The 19,238-nt window shown below is 40.7% G+C and overlaps 2 protein-coding genes across 5 annotated transcripts in view; one reads left to right on the top strand and one right to left on the bottom strand.

Annotated features, from left to right (window-relative positions):
* The window catches only part of kat6b (K(lysine) acetyltransferase 6B), a 38,214-nt gene extending 21,957 nt beyond the window's left edge, over positions 1-16,257 (top strand). For 2 of the 4 annotated variants that reach the window (XM_066678310.1, XM_066678309.1), the window contains exons 3-17: positions 2,527-2,635; positions 3,386-3,501; positions 3,596-3,677; positions 4,423-4,555; positions 5,116-6,059; positions 6,795-6,931; positions 7,040-7,152; positions 7,242-7,383; positions 7,885-8,046; positions 8,553-8,646; positions 9,414-9,645; positions 9,906-10,062; positions 10,805-11,077; positions 11,847-12,147; positions 12,291-16,257. In XM_066678310.1, coding sequence (XP_066534407.1) covers positions 2,527-2,635; positions 3,386-3,501; positions 3,596-3,677; positions 4,423-4,555; positions 5,116-6,059; positions 6,795-6,931; positions 7,040-7,152; positions 7,242-7,383; positions 7,885-8,046; positions 8,553-8,646; positions 9,414-9,645; positions 9,906-10,062; positions 10,805-11,077; positions 11,847-12,147; positions 12,291-14,989 — 5,694 coding nt within the window. In that variant the 3' untranslated portion in view covers positions 14,990-16,257. The remainder of the gene's footprint in view (positions 1-2,526; positions 2,636-3,385; positions 3,502-3,595; positions 3,678-4,422; positions 4,556-5,115; positions 6,060-6,794; positions 6,932-7,039; positions 7,153-7,241; positions 7,384-7,884; positions 8,047-8,552; positions 8,647-9,413; positions 9,646-9,905; positions 10,063-10,804; positions 11,078-11,846; positions 12,148-12,290) is intronic. The other 2 variants (XM_066678311.1, XM_066678312.1) reach the window with 2 other exon arrangements.
* Positions 15,997-17,542, bottom strand: LOC136705564 (dual specificity phosphatase 29-like). The gene is made up of 4 exons (XM_066679201.1): positions 17,361-17,542; positions 17,020-17,243; positions 16,584-16,781; positions 15,997-16,088 (listed from the first exon to the last, which is right to left on the bottom strand). The coding sequence occupies exons 1-4, from the start codon at positions 17,540-17,542 to the stop codon at positions 15,997-15,999; spliced, it is 696 nt and encodes a 231-aa protein (XP_066535298.1).
* Positions 17,543-19,238: the final 1,696 nt, after the last annotated feature.

The raw sequence follows: 19,238 nt of genomic DNA, 5'->3' as shown, positions 1-19,238 counted from the left end.
CTCTGATGTGTGTTCTATCATATGCTGTCAACACCAGTGCACCACTACTTTTTTGAGGGTCCCCAACAATGAACATTAATGGGCTTGTTTCCCAGACAAAGGTTTAAGCCTTGATCTGAGGTATAACATCCTCTTAATGGAAAATCACAATTCAAGTGTTAAGAATGTAATGCACTTCCTTATTCTGAATTGGCACTTTAAGGCTGCTGGGTGTTTCATGATGCATATTTAGCTCGGGAATTTTTCATAATGTTTGTGAGAACAATTAGTAAGCACCTACATTAAAGCCATGTTCATGCATTAACGGATCTCTTCAGCAAATTTAGTGGCACATTAAACTGAAGAGGTTGTCACTGTCATTTAATTTAGCTCTGTAGAGCACTACCCTAAAGGGTTTGATCTGAGGTAAGGTGATGCAGCAATTTATGGTTCCTGTGTTTGTTTGTTTTTTTTAAAATAGCTTTAAAATTCTTCACTCCCCACCCCCAAGCCACAACAGTAGTTGTTCCTGAAATATCAAACTTTTTGCTTTACAGATGCTTCTACGTGTGTGTGGGTGTTTTTATTTATTTATTTTTTTTTTTTCTTCCCCCTCTTCTCCTCCTCTTTGGGACAGGGCCCTAAATTACCACTGTGGTCACACATGCAACTGTAATGTTTGGTTTGTGATCCTCTGTTACCATAACAGCTATCTTGTTTTTCTGCAACCAAGGAAATTTCTAACTTTCTCTTCAGATATTCTTAGAAATAGGAATGGTGTAAAGATTTCTGCATTCAGTAATTATTTAATTAAATATGCAGATAACAGACTTTTAATGCTGTTGTCCTAGGACTAGTTTGACTAAGGACTTAAATATAGGCATGCACAACGATATGGCGTGTACATATAATTGCATAAAAGTGATTGGCATTGGACCAAGATGTCTTTTTGGAAACGTTATTAGTGTACTCCAGAAGAGAATTTAGATAGTCAGCTGCTGTTCTTTGTGTTTTAAACCCTACCAGAATGAATGTTATGTATTACCAGTTTGTTCAATTTGTATTTGTATCAATTTCTTTATATTTTAATCAGCAAATGTGCGTGAACAGATTCAAAAATCAGCATCACTTCAGTATTTCAATGTCGGGAATTTTCTGAATAAAAGTCCTGTCCCGTGTGCCCTGCAATGAATATTTGAGACAGAAACTATGAACTGAGTTTAAATACTCTTGAGAAAGTATGGCAAATTCCCCAAGACAATGAATTTTCTTGTTAGGTATTTCATTATTTAAACTCCTACAAATGCCGTTAGTGTCTTAACAAAGACATTTGCTTCATGTCATTTAAATCAAACTATATATATATAATTATTATTATTTTATTTTTTTTTTAAAAGCCCACTGTGATGCTGATGGAGTTGAACATTTTTTTAACAGTCTAGAAACAAAGTTGTTATGCTGAGAATTATTTTTGGACTAAAGTGGTTTTATATGTGTATATATACATATATTTTAAAATGCATGTGTTTATTCTAATGTAATGTTTTACCAGCAAAATAATTGTTGCCGAGATGAAAGATAAATAGTTTTAAGTAATGTCCTTGGCTGGCCAAGAGTTTTCACATATGGTGTTAAATTCTTATATATTTACATCTCAATGAGGCTGCTTGCATTTCTCATTTTAAACCATATTTTCAAGCAAAGGGGAAGTGACCTTGTGCTAAATATTGAACAGTTTGCAAGTATGAACTGAGGAGTAATGTTATGGTTTCTGACTGTTCAGTCATGCTTTTTCATAGTGATATGATTCATTTGATTAGTACCAAAGTTTTTAATTCGAAGATAGTTTCAAGTACCCCACACCATCTTCTGGCTTCTGTAGCTTTCCACATATTCTTTGAGTGTTAACTTTCAGTATGAGCAGAGTGAGTATGTATGTAAATTTTAAATTTATCAATTCATTTAATTTCTAGGCTGCCTTCATGCAGCATACAACAGTGCTTATTTTGAACGGTGAAATTTATGAACCATCTCAATTTTTGTCTTTCATTATTGATGAATGCTAATTTGGGCTGTGCCTCAGGGATATGTGATTGATCGGAAGCTTATCTGTTGGGAGTTTGTCATTTACTTCTGCTGCTACATAGGGCATGTTATCTCTAACCAAGAGCTTAAAAACAAGCCATAGTTGGTAACCTCCTTTCACATTTGACATCAAATATTCATACAAATGTAATAAAGCCAGATGTCAGCATGTAGATCACCACTCTGTTCATGTGCTGTTAAATCAACTTCTTGAACACACAGAATTGTCTTAGTTATTTTATTGCTACTGCTCTAAGATGGCCAGACACCAGTGCAAATGTTTTCGCTGCTGCACTTCAATTTTGTTTAATGCCCAGCAATTGTATCCACATATGTGGCTAGTGATAGTATTTTCTGAAAATACTATCTTTGTTTGTATTTAAATACAGTATAGCACACAGTTCTCAGTAAGAAAAACTACAGAGAAAATAATTAACTGGGTCTCTTGTCTTCTGTTCCTAGCTTCGTGTAGATCCAATACCTATATGCAGCTTCTGTTTGGGCACAAAGGAGTCCAATCGAGACAAGAGGCCAGAAGAACTGCTGTCATGTGCAGACTGCGGAAGCAGTGGTAAGACCTTTTTAGATGGATGTGAGTAGTACAAGCAGTGAAAGCGCTGTTTCTCTGTAATTACTGATGGATCAGGGAAGTAAATTGTACTAGTTTGTATATTTCATTTTATTATTTTTTTCCCTTCCTGGTTGCTATTTTTCTGAACTTGGCAGTCAGAATTGCCAACTTTCTGTTAAATTGCCTGCTCTTCTCATGTAGTAATTTGCTTTGAACAATTATTTTCAAATGCCACAAGGAATTGTGCTCCCAGTGACATTTTTTATGGCTGAGTTTAACTGAACTGCACAGGGTTGGTTTTCATTAAGTGTTCATAACACATACAGAAAATGTATTCTCACTGTAAAAAACAGCTGGTTGCAGTCATTGGAGACAGGCGTAGGCATGCTTATACATGACTATAATGGATTGATTGTCATTATATTATGTGCACGTACCGTTTCTGCCTCGTTAAGATCAAATTATATTTAATTAGCTACTCAGAAATGTTTGAAAATACAGCGTATTTAAGCAGTGATCTCTGAAAATCTTTATGCATGAATTTCTGCACTGTTGTTGCCATCTGCAAATATTTAAGCTTGAGTTGTACTCTGTCAGGAAAGGTCCAATGTTTTTATTTGTATAGTTTTGTGGTAAGGCATTTGTAACCCAGTTGATGAAGATGAAGCTCTGTTTACTTGTTTTTATTTGAAGTTGTTTGAGAAGTCTACTGCCTCTGAAATGTTTTAATCTTCTCAAATGTTTTTAAAGGCCATCCATCTTGTCTGAAGTTCTCAGCTGATTTGACTGCAAATGTTAAGGCACTGAGATGGCAATGCATTGAATGCAAAACATGCAGTTCCTGTCAAATTCAGGGGAAAAATGCTGTAAGTACCCCTGTGTTGTGACATTCTTGTTCATGTTCTCTTAGATTCAAAGAATGGCAATTTTTCAACAGGTTGTGTTTTTCTTTGACCATAGGATGAGATGCTCTTCTGTGACTCCTGTGATAGGGGGTTTCATATGGAGTGTTGTGACCCACCGCTCTTCAGAATGCCAAAAGGTATCAGCATAATTCCTCATATGTACCCTTTACACAGGCACAGTAATGCAAAAATGTTAGAGTTTCCCTGTATTAGCTGCATGTGTGAACACGATCACCCGAATATCACCCACCCAACATTACCCAGACTTTATCCTGGTACCGCTAGAGCTGTTGCGGTTAAAGAACTTCTCTTACAGAGTTTTAACCAGAACTCTGGGTGAAGTCCAAAGCATTGCATGTGAGAACGGCATGAGAAATATTCCGGGTTTCTCCAAAACGCAGTGCACAGTCACGTATGCACACCTAAAGTGTGTGTGTGTGTGTGTATATATATATATATATATATATAATCTCAGTAAAAGATGTTTCCACCATTTGAATGTCTTCAGAATAAAACTGTTCAGCTACTTAAAAGAGCCAGATTACATGAAGGTTCATGGTTACATAACAGCAAGATGACATGCCCTCCTAATGCAGTTTTTTTTACACCCCCCAATCCCCTGTTCATTTCCACTAGATTCAGCTTTGCTTCTGTTAGATAAATTCACCGTTATTGTAAATTAATTGCTAGTGGCCTAAATGAATGCTTATATTTCATTTCATAATTTTCTAATAAGCAAAAGAAAACCATCTAAGGGTTAGCAGTTCAGATATTATAAGAGTTGTGTCTATACTCAGACTTCAGAATATCTGTCTAAATGGCTGTTCTCTTTCCTTTTCTTTTGTTTTGCTCCCTCTTTCTTTTTTGCTGGACCTCCCCCAGGAATGTGGATCTGCCAAGTATGCAGGCCAAAAGAGCAGGAGGAAAAACGACTGCTGCACAAAACAGCAGCACAGATCAAAAGGCGATATGCAAAGCCAGGAAGGCCAAGGAAAAATCTATCACATCCAACAATGTACGATAATTCATTTCTCACACCCTGTTTCTGTCTTGGGTGTTTTTTTTGTTTGTTTGTTTTTTTTTTTCTCTCATGCTCAGGGTTGTGTTGTCAGTTTTGTGTTTGCTAAACTCTGACCTTTTTTTCTTGTAAATAAAAGCCTTTAGATTTTCTCCTTTTCAACTATGTTCCTTTCCCTAACAGTCTTCAAACCACTTCCAACTTTATAGATATTAGTTGCTAACTGTGCTAGCCCAGGGCATTTTACTCTGTACTATTTTTAACTGTTCCCTGTGTACTGAGGATCAGTCAGCATACTAGCATTTTGTAAAGAGGTACCCTTGGTGAATAGCTAACAAAGCTCTGGAACTGTACATCTTTCCTTAAGACATAGAGACATTTTTAGCCATAAGGAAATATCTTTATAAAGTTGATTTGTGACATGTTTTGCTTTGATCTTTTTTTATATAGATACTGTTTTCATTTATATATTTTAGAATCGTAATATCAGTTTAAATAATTCATTTTTTTCCCGTCAGTTGTTTGCTTTGTCCTTATTTTATTGACTCTTACTACAGGCCTGACAGTGGTGATGCAGGACCCCATGAGCTGTCAGAGAGAGAGGAACATGGTAGGGGTCTTAAGAGCACTATCTGCACCCCACCCTCATCCAGCACCATTGCACCCACCACAGACGCCCGGAGCCGCTTGAGCCTCACCGATCCCCTCACATCCACCCCAGCCTCCCTCACTGCCCTCACCATGCTGCCCCCCTACAACAAGAAAACCAAAGGTCTCATAGACGGCCTCTCCAAATTTTTCACACCATCCCCTTTGGGCCGACGCATACGTGGCGAGGCATCAGACTCTTCTGAGCAGCATAGGCCTAGGAAACGGGGCTATCGGAAACGGCTGTGCAATCCTCATTCCAGCGCACCGGCACCAGGTACCAGCCAAAGGTTAACAGCCCCAACTAGTGTGCTTACTACACTCTGCCCTTTACTGGGACAAAGCCCCACTGCACCGAACCCCAGTCAGTCCCCCTCACCCCCTTCTGCCCAGTCCCCACAGAGCTCCTCGTCCCAGTCTAGCGACCCCTCTCTCAGCAGCCTCCCAAGCAGCAGCCAGCTAAAGGGACTTTTTGACGGACTGTCTCACATCTATGCCACTCAGGGACAGTCTCGGCAGAAGGGACTCCCCAGCTATGCGCCACCTAAGCGAGGTCGATGCACCCGGGACGCTTCCTCCTCCTCCTCACCCACAATGCCTTTACAGCTCCAAGGAAAAAAGCCCATCAAAGGGTTCAGTAGCAAGCTAGCATCCGTGTCCTGCTCAGCCATGGGCTGGGGACCCAAGAGAGGCCGGCCCTTTAAGACAGCGCTTCATTTCAAACGAACTCCCTTTTTTAAAAAGCACAGGCTGCTAGGCAAGTTTAGGTTTAAGACCTCCCCTCAGAGGGGGAACCCCACTCCAGGGAGGGGCAGCTTGGCAGACGGAAGAATTAAGCCTGACCAAAACCATGGTAAGCAAAGGGCTTCAGCTCCCACAGCGGCCAACCAGCTCTCGCTTCTTAGTCTTTTTAAGGCATTTTGCTTAATGAAATAACACAACTTTACTTTCTGTTTATTTTTGTAATTTGCATTACTTTTTTTTTATTATTTATTTTTTCCCCCCACCTTTATTTTCTCAAACCACTAAATTACAAACAGCCTTCTACTGCTTTCAACTGCCCACTCAAATATTCATTCTGATTAACTCTGCCTCTCAAACACAAGTCATTCATTTTTGCAGCATTACAAACAAGACCCTATTTGAGTTGATCTCATAACTCTGCTCACTTCTGTGTCCACAAAACCAACATACAGATGTCCCATTTAAAGATGGGGCAGTGTTTTTGTTTTTGATCTTCTACTTAACTATATTCAGACAAACGTACAAACAGTAACGTTACCAGAGAAGATTTACTTTAAAAAAAAAAAAAACTTTTAATTTTCATTCCATGTGATTTTTAACCATTTGTTAGCCCATTCATTCAAACATTTTCACAAAATATGAATTTAACTGCCATTTTTAATTTATGTTAAATGTTTATAAATGAGTAAACAACAAAGTGCATATGCAAGCTTTCGTCCTGACCACAGTGACATGTTCTATCAGTGCCTGTTTATTTTGAGCTTTTGTACAAACTAGCATCTTGTAATGGATCGTTTGTACCTGGGATTAATATAATTATGTATTATTTTTTTTAATCCCACAGTCTTAAATACCTTAAGATGCCTAAAAAGAGAGGCTCAGGAAGGAGGGCTGCCCTCACCAAATGACCAAGTGTCTGAGGATGACATTAAGATGTTCAGACAAGCCCAGGAACTCACTGCAACGGTGAGAGGACAAATTGTAACTTAATATATATATATTTTTTAAATATATGTAATACTGAAATATGAAAACTAATAGAACATATTCCTAAAGTCCGATATGATTATATGCTGGTTTATTTTGCAGAGGACTGAACTTGTGTGTAGCAGTAATCAAGGACAGTATCCTTCACTGATAGAATTTGGGAAATATGAAATACAGACCTGGTACTCATCACCATACCCTCCAGAATACTCAAGGTAACTGTCCAGTTGTTTATCCCAGAGCTATCATGACAAATTTTAATGTCTTGAATGTTTGCATTAACTGTTCCATGTCTTATCCTTAGATTACAGAAGCTTTATCTGTGTGAGTTCTGCCTGAAGTACATGAAAAGTCGAAACATTCTGCAGAGGCATTCAAAGAAGTGTGGCTGGTTTCATCCACCAGCAAACGAGATCTACAGGAAAGATAGTCTTTCTGTGTTTGAGGTCAGTTCAGCCTCTTCCGTGTGATGTATAGTCTTTAAATATCTGCATCATGATTTAATCAAATCTGTGTTGGCCATGCTGCTTAGAGAGATTTATCCAGAAATGAAGGGCATTGATCTGTCAGATTCACCTCTCAAACATATTTCAAGTGCTCAGATGGGAACTTGGCCTGCATGAATTAACTAATTTTCATGACATCAGTGAGTTTTAACCCTCCTTCAACAAGACACTCTTTTAAACACTTAGAAAGCTCTTTGAATTTGGTTTGAAATCCATAGGTTTTTGCAGGGCTTATCAGCTTTAATTAGACTGTTAATTTAAGACTCCAGTTTTTGCACTCTTGTTTTCCTAATTTTGTGAATAAAAACACCTCTGAAGTGTCTTAAAGTAAATGTGTGTGTGTGTGTGTATGTGAAAATAAATTCTACATAAATACTGCTTTCCATTTCTGTGTTAAAAGTGAAATCTAAGTAAAGCATTCTCCTCTTCTTTGTTAATTAGGTTGATGGATCTTTAAGCAAAATTTTCTGCCAAAACCTTTGTTTGCTTGCAAAGCTTTTTTTGGATCACAAGACCCTGTACTATGATGTGGAGCCTTTCCTTTTCTACGTATTAACCCAAAATGATGAGAAAGGTTGCCATCTTGTTGGATACTTTTCAAAGGTATTATAATGCCATTGTGTTTCATATATAAGTATTAGTATGCTTAGTTTTAACAGCTATTAATGAGTACTTTTGTGTGTGTGTTTTTTTTTATTTATATATATATTTGGGGTTTCATTAGTTGTCAGTTATAATCATCAAATTAAAAGAAATAAACCCTTGAAATATGTCTGTGTGTAATGAATGAGTATAATATACAAGTTTCACTTTTTGAATGGAATTACTGAAAGAATTCAACTTTTTCATGATATTCTAATTTCATGACTAGCATGTGTGTGTATAGTTTGTGAGAAATACTAGTCCTGTGGTGTTTTGAGAGTTCAACAGTAAAGCTGCATTTTGCTTTGCACTGACCAGTGGTGTACATAGACCTTTTTCTGCATTTGAGAACTGCAGTGTTCTCAATGCATGTTTTTGCTTGGTTCAGTCGAGGACAGCGGCAGGTGCAGTGAATTGCCTGCGTTGGCAGTGCTCTGACATAGTCTATCTATTTCTCTCTCCCTCAGGAAAAGCTTTGCCAGCAGAAGTACAATGTCTCCTGCATAATGATCATGCCCCAGTACCAAAGGCAAGGATTTGGGAGGTTCCTCATTGATTTTAGTAAGTTATTTATTAACTGATTTTGAAGTCTTGGCTGTATTTCACTTGTAATTCATCATAACATGGGATATTTCTCCACTTCCTTTAAAACCAGAGAATAGACTATATAGCTGTATATTAAAGAAGTTATGTAATGTAAATAAAAAAATATAAATCTCGACTGGGTTTTCCACTGCTGTCATGTTCCTACATATTAATTCCGTGATTACTGACAATCAAGTTAAGGTGCGACCATTCTGTGGCCATCCTTTGAGAGCTCCTCCCAGGTGGCTTCAATAATGAAGTTGATGGCTGTTAATGAATGTGTGCTGCATGAGGGCTGCTCTCTCTCTCTAATCACAGCTAAAGCATAAAACAGCCCCCTTTAATCAGGCCCATTTCTCTTTGTTTAGTAATCACAGCCTACTCCTTACACACACCCAGCTGATTCAGGGGGCTCCCTCCACGAGCCAGCATTGTGTCCTCCACCTCTCAGTCCTCCTGCTCTGTTGCCTCACAGCATGTATCCAAGTGCCTGGAGGAGGCTGACGAGAGGCTGCAAACTGGCCCGCTCTTTGATGAGATGTGAGGCTTTTAAACATTTGAACATCAGAGGCTTTAAACAATGAAAAATGGAAACCCATCTGTGCCTCTGAGATCTTCTAAAGAAGAAGCAAGATGTCTTGTTATGTATGCAAGACAAATGAAAACTGCCACTCATAACAAATCTGAAAACAGACTTCATGATGCTAGCCCCCCCCCCCCTTCCTTCCTTTTTTCTTCCCCAGGTTACTTACTCTCTAGGAAGGAGGGCCAGGCCGGCTCCCCAGAGAAGCCTCTATCAGATCTGGGTCGTCTGTCCTACTTGGCGTATTGGAAAAGTGTCATACTGGACTACCTGCACAACCACCCAGATAAGAGTGTCAGCATCAAGGGAATGAGCAAAGCCACGGGCATGTGTCCACATGACATTGCCACCACACTCCAGCAGCTCAACATGATTGATGTGCAGGATGGCAGGTGGGTTGGGCTTCGGAGCTGTCTGTCACTTATTCCCCCACACAGTTCCTGACAGGCTCTATAGACTTCAGATCAAATATTTAACCCACATCACATCACCTAACTGAGTAAACTATAGTTTGTACAGGTTGTTTTGATGGTGCAGAATGTTTAGCTTGAAATAATAAACTGCACACGCAGTTCATTATCAGCTTTTTTTCACTAAAGCCTGCAATGACATTTAAACATTATTATTATTTTTTATTTTTTTGCTTGTGTAGATTTGTTGTTGTCCGAAAGCATCATTTGATCCAGAGACACATGGCACGACTGAGAGAGAAATCACGTCTTCATGAGGTTGATCCTGACTGTCTTGTCTGGACTCCTGGGTCATTCTACAGAAACTCATCTGGAGGGCAGCAGCGAACAGGGACAGAGGTAGATGTGGTCTCCCTCCTCAGCAAAACTATTCATGATAGTTTAAAAAACTGTCATAAATGTAGATTGATTGTGTGTATATATGTATACTGGAGGGTTCATTAATAAACTGCAGAATATAATTAAATAACTTGAATTCCCATTGAAGGTTCTGTCATTCAAGAAGCTAGAATGTACTCTATTTGTGTCAGATAAATATGGACAGCACGTAAAGTTTCACACACAAATTAAAATATATATATATTTTGTCTGCAAGTATTCCAATTGTTACTTTATTGATTATGTTCTTTTAGCTGAACATAATGCAGGCAAATTTACAGGATGATCAGAGCATGGCTACACTTCGTCGTTTTTTATATGATATATATTCAGTTGGTGGATCATGTCCTGACCATAGCATTACTCATCAGTGTGGGTCAGTCACTTCTATGCTGCTGCTCTTAATTTTCTGATTTTGTTTGAGTTCACAAATAAGGCATGAAAGCCTGTTCTGTCTGTTACCAGGCTTCCTGGGTGACCAAAATCAAATCTCTATTATATTAAACTTGTATCTTAATGTCCTATGAAATGCAATATGCCACATACACTTAAAAAAAAAATTTAATTGGATAAACATCTTATCAGGATGCAACCTCTGTTGCAGGATTGCTGTTAAATCAAAATGTCATTTCTCTGTGTAGTTGCAGAGCAAACTGTCTCATTTTAGCAATTTTTTAAAATGTATTTATTTTTTCATGAACAGCAGACAAGAGACCTTGCAAATCGAAGTGCTTCAACCACTGGTAGAGGAGCAGGGATGCTGTTTAACAGAAGAATACCACCTTTAGCCAAGTGCAAGAAGTATAGCAGAAGGCAAACGGAGACACTTTTCACAAGCACTGTTGAGAAGCACTTGGAAGCCTGTCAGGACAGCAGCAGTGATGATGATGATGATGATGATGATGATGATAATGACGACGACGATGATGATGATGCATCAGTCCAGTCACAGTCTATCCCAGGGCTCAAGCGCAAGGTAAAGTTTGACATCACTACTGGATATTCCCTACTATTCATGGCTGTTTTATTTCCTGCTGGAGCTCTAGTCTTTTTTTGCATATATCACTTGCTATGTTTACTTGGCACTGTTATCAAGGGTTATCTGATCTAGTGTAAGACAAGACATATGATAGACAAACGTATGAATGAATGTTTCCTTATCAAAACAAAAACCTATGGATTTTATATAAAGCAGACACATTTGTATTAGGATTAGGAAACTCCAGAATGTCTTTGGAGAGTCTGTAAACTCCAGTAAAGAGTATGTTGTGAGCGACCTGTGGTCAGTCTGGTCCTGCATGCTCTCATTTGGGGTTTCATACTGGCAGATCTTTCCAAATGAATGGCCTATGGCTCAGGCACTGTGGTCTAAATGATGGGGTTTTGCATTTAGATCATGAGGCAGGCCATTCACAGTGTGGTCACATTTCCCTATGTTTAGCATCATCCTTAACTGTATCTGTCTCATCCAGACCTCTGCTTTTTGGTTTAGAGGGCACTGGGGACAATTTCACAAAAAATGTCTTGCTTTGACAACTGTTATGTCTAACTCTCTGCTCTTGGTGCATACCATTTTCGATGACCCATAGTCATCGTTGATCATAAGGTGTCCTATTTGCACACTAGTTGTTGTGCAGAAGTTTGTTATTGTTCTGCTGGAAGAGTTTTTGTTATTTGCATAGACTGTATTCTCTCAGAGTAAACAGTGGAAGAGGTTTCATAGTGGATGTGTTTACTTTTGATAGAGAGGAATCGCTCTGCGCAAGAAAAGAGGTCGGAGAAGAGTGCGCATCAACAGCAGTGTCACCACAGAAACGATCTCTGAGAGGACAGAGGTGCTGGATGAGCCGTTTGAGAACTCTGATGTGGAGGGCCCTGTACTACAGTTGGAGCTTTCCAACAGGAGGGAGGACAGTGAGGAGGAGGAGGAGGAAGAGGAGAAGAAAAACCTAAGAGCAGTTGTACGCAGGCCTGGCAGGCCAAGGAAGAGGGAGAGACCCGATGACAATCATTCAAATCCATCCAAAGAAGAAGAAAAAGTAGAAGGTGATTATTTATTAGTTTACAAAACATGCATTTTCCTTGTGTTTTCATGTTTGGTTAAAGCAATGTTAAATAATTAAATGTTATATTTATTTATACATTTATGCTATCAATACATTCATGAATATAATTTTTGTTAATCTTAGACATCACGGATGCAGTGAAGAAGGACAATCCCCGACCTGTGAAGAGGAAGAAAGGCTGGCCCAAAGGAGTGAAACGTGGCCCCCCTAAATGGAGACTGAAAAAAGAGAGAAAAATGGGCTTTAAACTAAACCTCTACACGCCTCCTGAGACACCCATGGTCAGTGTGGAGCAGGAGCCAGAGGAAGAGCAGGTGGCCAGCCCTGTGTCTGTTCCAGAAGATTGTGAGCCCTGCAAAGAGCCTGATCCTGTGGAGGAGGAGCTAAGCACTGTCGTCTCTGAGACCCTGAGCCCTGAGCCACAGGAACCTAGTGAGGAGCGTGAGGATGATGAGCCGTTGGATAAACCTGATTCTCTAAATGCTTCCCCTTGTGGTGCTGAGAGCCAAGAGGTTCAGGTCAGTCCTTTGAATTATGCCAAACGATCTACTGAGAATACAGAAGAGGGAAGAGATCAGGACCCAGAAGAGGAGGAAGAGCATCAGTGCACAGCATCTCAGGGCCCAGGTGAACGCGATGATGAGGAAGAGGAGGACGAAGAGCCAGAACCTGCTCGTGTGGATGATCACGATGCAGATGATGAGGATGATGGTCATGTGGATTCCAGTGAGCCAAGTAAAGAGGGTCTTGTAGAGGTACCGGAGAAGGTGTCTCTGGATAACACAGAACCTGCCTCAGATCCTTGTGATGATAAGGAGCCCGACCTTCCACAGCAGTGTTTAGGGGATGTGACCTCTGATAGCAGCCTCATCAACATGAATGTACAGGACAACAATGGGGACTCGGACCATCCTCCTGACTCTGGATCAGAAGAGGAGGATGAAAGCAGCCAAAATGTTGATCAAAAAGATGAAGATACAGGACCGTTGACCCCTGCAATAAAGGATGATCACAGTATTTGCCCAGAGATTGACATGGAAACTGCTCAGGCAGTTCAATCCCTAACACAAGAGGCTGAGCAAGAGAGGCACTTCCAGGAATGTGTGGAGACCCAGGAGGCCTGCCACAGCCTGCAGAGATATGTTCATGTGGACCAGAGCCCTCAGATGACGCCGGTAGATGACTGCCAGCAGTCAGACCACAGCAGCCCACTCTCCTCTGTTCACTCCCACCCCAGCCAATCTGTGCGATCTGTCAACAGCCCAGCTGTGTCCATTTTAGAGAGTAGCTACACTCAGATCAGCCCAGAACAGGGTGCCATCTCTGCACACTCCCTCCATAACAACATGGAAACCAGCCCAATGATGGACGTCCCCTCTGTGTCTGACCACTCTCAGCAGGTGGTGGACAGTGGCTTTAGTGACCTTGGCAGCATCGAAAGCACCACAGAGAACTATGAGAATCCTAGCAGCTACGACTCCACACTGGGTGGCAGCATTTGTGGCACGGGAGCTAGCGCTGGCGCCTCCTCCCAGAGCAGCTGTTCCTATGGCAACCTCTCCTCCGGTGGCAGCCATGGACAGAGCAGCTGTGCCGTGTCCCAGCAGATGGCAGGCCCTGTGGTGAACAATACTGGCGCCTGCAGCATGCTCCAGCAGAACAGCATGAGCTCCCCGCAGGGTTGCAGTGTCAAATCCCCACAAGGCTGTGTACCAGAGAGGCAGCCTAGCCACGGGCATAGCCATGGGCACGGGCACGCACATGGGCATGGGCATGGACATGGCCATGGACACAGCCACCATCACAACCTTCACCATCACCATCCACACCAACACCAACACCATCAACATCAGCATCAACACCAGCACCACCAGCAGCCTCTATCCCACTGCGCAGTGCCTGCAAGCTTCCCTCCACCCATGCAACTCCCTGATATCCCCGAGTCCAACAACCCATCCGCAAACCTGGGGCTGTATGAAAGGATGGGCCAGGGCGAGTATGGGGGTGGGCACTACGGACAGCCATCGGCTACGTTCAGCTTGGCCAAGCTCCAGCAGCTTACAAACACAATCATAGACCCTACCCTGCCCTTCAGCCATTCAGGATCTCATCCCATTGCATCTTATGGCAACAACAACGCTTCACTGTCTGCGCAACTCGGTCCACACAACCCCACACTGGTGTCTCTGTCTCAGGCTCCTCACGCAGTTACTGGAGGAGGACTGCAGACGCAAGCGACAATGACTCCGCCTCCTAACATGACTCCTCCCCCCATGATGCTTCAACGCAACATGGCGACACCCAACATGAATTTGCCATCTTCCCAGAGACTGCAAACACAAATGGCCCCGAAGAACCATCACCATCACCCAGTCTCTATGCGCTCCAAATCAGCCCCGCTGCCTCCTCACCACCAGCAGCAGATGTACGGCAGGGGTCCACAGACTGTAACCATGCAGGCTCCCAGCAGGACGCTCACTATGCCGCCCCGTATGAACATGGGCGTGAACCTCATGTCGGCCTCGGCTTATAACGTTAACTCGATGAACGTGAACGTAAATATGGCTCCGCTAAATGCAATGAATACGTACCGGGTGACCCAGCCTATGATGAATGGGGGCTACCATGGGAACCCACCCTATATGAATCAGTCTCCGCAGTACTCTATGCAGATGGGCATGATGGGTACCCAGCCTTACCCACAGCAGCCCATGCAGGCCCCTCCCCACGGCAATATGATGTACAGTCCAGCAGGCCACCACGGTTATGTGAACACTGGCATGTCCAAACAACCCTTAAATGGACCTTATATAAGACGATAATCGCTAATGACCTCTTCTCCAAGGGGTCGGGATATAAAAGTCAGCTTCATGACTTGAGGTAGTTCTTGTGTTGATTTTCATTGTTAATGTTCGCTTTTATGAATTTTTCTGAAAAACCAGCACTTGGTAAGAATGCAAAAAAGTTGTGTTTTAATGGCTAATCTTTAGCTTTTTCCCTATTTATGGGAAGCCTTACATCATCAGAATTTAATGTAACATTTAAATGGAAATCTCTTTAACTGCTTTGCAGTTTACTGGGGGATTACATTGTGCTTTTTTTTATTTTATTTTATTTTTATTTTTAAATGTTTGTTTTCTGACTTGCATTATGGAACCTTTAAATGTGCCTGCATTGTATGCCTTTTCAATGTACATGTTTAGCAATCGCAAGGTTATGTTTCTAAGTCTGTACTCATGCCTTCATATTATTTATTGTAAATCTACTTTTATATTTTTTTAAGTGTAAGGTAAAACTTAGCATGCTCTAATGTCTTTGTTAGTGACAGTGCATCAAAGTAGTACTGTACAGTGTTGTGCTTAAAAGCAAGCAATTTTATATTAAATGTATGGCCTTGGTTAGGTTTCCCTCTTATGGAAGAAAAATATTAAACTATATTTTTGTTGATTAATACTGTAAAGATTTTAAACATTGTCATGTTTTTGGGTGTTCAGCTTCGAAGGTTCTATTGCTAATTGTGTATAATTTGTTACTTTTTAACGAGTTCTTTACCTGAGGCAGCTTTCTGTTTTTATACAAACTAAAGCAATTTCAGTCAAAATAGCAAAATAAATGTCAGTATTTGTACATGTAGAATTCTAAATCAAGGGGAGGGAATACAAAAATAAAAATCATTTCACAGGGCAGAGTTCAGAAATTGTCAATTTACTCCAAAGTTGGTCTTTTATGAAATGCCTTTAAACATACATTTTCATTCCATCTGTAGATTTTTTTTATCTTTATAAAACATCTGATTTATATTTTACTGAAATGTAGAACAGTGACCTTGTTAATAGACAAAACAGATGGCATGTATAAAGGTAAATTGTATCTGTGTCTGTTTGTATAGCTTATTTTGTAGCCTTTGTACTTGTACAGAATGGCAGTTTGACGTAAGAGGGATATCCTGACTGTACTAATTAATGGAGCAACAGTCCTGTATTTATGAGTTACCTTTTTAGTCCGTCACTTAAATGCTGTAAATTTTAGCAGAAAATAAATTATGATGAGCCACTGACAGACTTAAACCTGAGTGTGGACTGTTTGTATCGTATTATTGGTCTTGTTGATGGTGTGCTGTCAAAGCTCTTCCATTCTCACTTGCATTAGTTCAGTTTGTTTGCTTAGAAATATTCATGGTTCTGTCTAGCATGTGGTTTTCAGTGCTATGGTGTGGGGAGTAACTACTGGCTGAGACATTTCGCTGACCTTGGATACTAGAGAAAGGCAACTCTCTTGACCATTACAGAAATACACATAAAAGATTTAACAGAGATACACCCCGAGTAGCTCGAGTGCCATAGGTAGTTTCAGTATTTCACCCTACAGTCTGTCATGTAGTGCTTTCACATGCCCCTGAGTGTGAGGTTCACATTTTTGTTTTACGGTTCTCCTGTAGTTGAACATCCAGGTCTCGGAGTTGCTTTAGAAATCCTCTGTTGGGTAGAATGCAGCGGCGTTCTTTCACATGTTCAATGGCATCAACTACGGTCATACCCTTGTGGATCATTAAATAAGCCAAAAACAGAGTAGCTGATCGACTTCGTCCCATGACACAGTGCACCAGTAGTTTACCTGAAACAATGAGGAAACGTCGTGTCTTGTTACAGGTTACTCTCGGGAAGAGCTTAAACCACCTTAATGTCAGCTGCCGTGATCACTTTAAAAGAGCCTGTGTCTGGAGGATGCTGTGTTGCTTTTATCCTGAACCTAAAATTCATATTCATTGGAGCTTGCCTGTGTTTTTGGGTTTGTGTACTATTTTCTTATCTAAGATGTTTATCATTCTCCGTCTCGCTTTCTCTCTACTCACTCTCTGGGCTGCTGAGTGCATGGTCAATAAATTGAGCCGCTGGGTAGAAAAACTGAGAGAGGTTGAAAGTCGGAATGTCTTCAGCCTCCACTCCATAGTAATCAATGTTCATGCCATGGTAGTAGTCTGGACCTGTGGCCACATTATTCCATTTTCCCTCAGCTGCATTTAGGATGTGTGTTACTCCCATCTTTTCCAGGTTGTGGCGCTCTAGAGCACTTTTCCTGTAAAGGAATATCGCCAGTTTATGAATTGTGATTATATAGTGCGGTGGTGTATGCCTGTGGTCAGTAAACAAAGCTGCTAGTTTTGTCTGATGAGGACTGAGCTTGTTCACTTACTCATCTCCAATGTAGACGTTGGGCCAGACTTCATTGACATGGGTGTATGCTGCTCCTGAGCCACGCCAGAACAGTTTCTCCAGCTCAAATACCACAGGTGTGATATACTCACTGTCTGGATCACTCTGCACTGGCTTGTAAGCGTTCTTTGTTGCGCTCTGCTTTGAAGCAATAGATTTCATCTTCCTTTTTAACTCTGCTCTCATCAGCCAGGAACTTGAGTGCTAATCTGTGTGGAGAGACACTAAAGAATTCTTCAACAGCTTTTCAAACATATTCATATTTGAATGTTTCATGTTTCCATTTCATTTTGATCATTGACACTTAAGCATTGCCTCAGCATTAAATACTGCTATTGCATTAAATCCAATGTTTCAGCGGGTACAATCCTGTGGAAAGGTTAGATACCTATATTTCGTTTTCAGTAACAGGTGTGGACTCTGGAGGCCATTCCATTGAACTGAGAACATCAGTAGCTTTTATTATTTTTTTTATTTATTTATTGTTCATTGTTTTCTTCTTTTTCCCTCAATAATAGCTTATTTGCTGCTATTCACATCCTTTCAAACCTATTTGTCTTCTATAAGAGCAGTGGACACACCTGTGGAACCCTCAAAGAAGAAAGCTCAAGCTACTTTTAATATGTTGGTTACCAACGTGGTAGACTTCCAGGTTGCGTTACCATTGAGAGTCCCATTAAACTCCAGTTTAGGAAACCTCTGTGGTGGCATAGCAGTTGTGTAATACACACTATATACTGTTTACTAACCTTGAGAATGTATGTTCTGCAGGCTAGTACACAAAATGGTACACAATTCCAAGTCATACCAGGATTCAGCTGAAATCCCTCTGTCTAACATTTAGTGTAGTATTAGTTTAATAATCTGTGAAGTGCCCTATATAGGGAGTAGGGCACTATTTGGGACAGCCAAATTTTTTCCAGATGCAGGAAATTCTTCCTTTTCCATTTCCTGTTGAATTGTGGGAAAATAGTGTCCATCTTAGCCATACTTCTTAAGCAGTATCCTTATATAATCTAATCTTATATCCTAATATTCTCATGTTTGAGCTCAGAAATCAGTAACTCTGGCTTTTTAGATTTGTCTGGGCTTAAATATTATTGGTAGTTTCAGACCTTTATAAAGTATTGTATATCAATTTAAATATTGGGTTTTACATTACTTGACTTGTTCACTTCTGGTCTACACAAATTCCTGCACTGAGCCTCATGGCGTTAGCATATTCCTGGACTACGTATGAGTTAAGGTATGCACACTGTTTATGGTTAGTCAAATATTAGGCCACACTGCATACTTGCTCTCTTTTATGGAAACTGTAAATCGATACATATCCAAGCACAGATGCTTACCTTTTGACTGTCTAATGACTGAACACCAAAACACTGTGAATGTCTACTCAGCCCATAACAGCCACCAGATCTCAGATGATATTTTTAGGTCATTGATATACAAGCCTTGACCTTAGCAACATGCAGGAGGCACTGATGAAGGGGGTGGGGGATTTCTGTGTGTGTATGTGTGCATGTTTAACTCGGGTTGTAGGGACCAAAATCTGTTTACACACTGACGTGGAAGGGACAAGTGTATATCCGCATCATTTATCATTAAACTGTAAGGTGAAGACACGTTAAAACGTTAGGGTGAGGGTTAAGCTAGTGTTGCCTACTGGTAAAATAAGGAAAGTCCACACAGATGATTGGATATCTATGTAATGGGCCCACAGTGTATAAAAACAAACATGTCTACTAGGCCTCTGCTCCCTGCAGTTCCTAAAACCCCCAGTGACAACAGCAGAGGACATAGAGCCTCCTCAGTGTATTTCTCTAATTCACTTCAGTTTGATGTCTCCTGTGTCTGT

The sequence above is a fragment of the Hoplias malabaricus genome, chromosome 8 (genome assembly GCF_029633855.1).
Source record: "Hoplias malabaricus isolate fHopMal1 chromosome 8, fHopMal1.hap1, whole genome shotgun sequence".
In the NCBI taxonomy this organism is placed as follows: Eukaryota; Metazoa; Chordata; class Actinopteri; order Characiformes; family Erythrinidae; genus Hoplias; species Hoplias malabaricus.
Note: the sequence above shows the minus strand (reverse complement) of the source record. Positions and strands in the feature narration are given on the sequence as shown.

What these genes read in the sequence shown, in the direction of transcription:
- LOC136705564 (XM_066679201.1), bottom strand. Translation starts at nt 17,542, where the DNA reads ATGAAATCTATTGCTTCAAAGCAGAGCGCAACAAAGAACGCTTACAAG. An exon ending in TGCACTCAGCAGCCCAGAGA is followed by an intron (nt 16,782 to 17,019) that starts GTGAGTAGAGAG and finishes TCATTGTTTCAG; the next exon opens with GTAAACTACTGGTGCACTGT. An exon ending in ACAGGAGAACCGTAAAACAA is followed by an intron (nt 16,089 to 16,583) that starts AAATGTGAACCT and finishes CGTCAAACTGCC; the next exon opens with ATTCTGTACAAGTACAAAGG.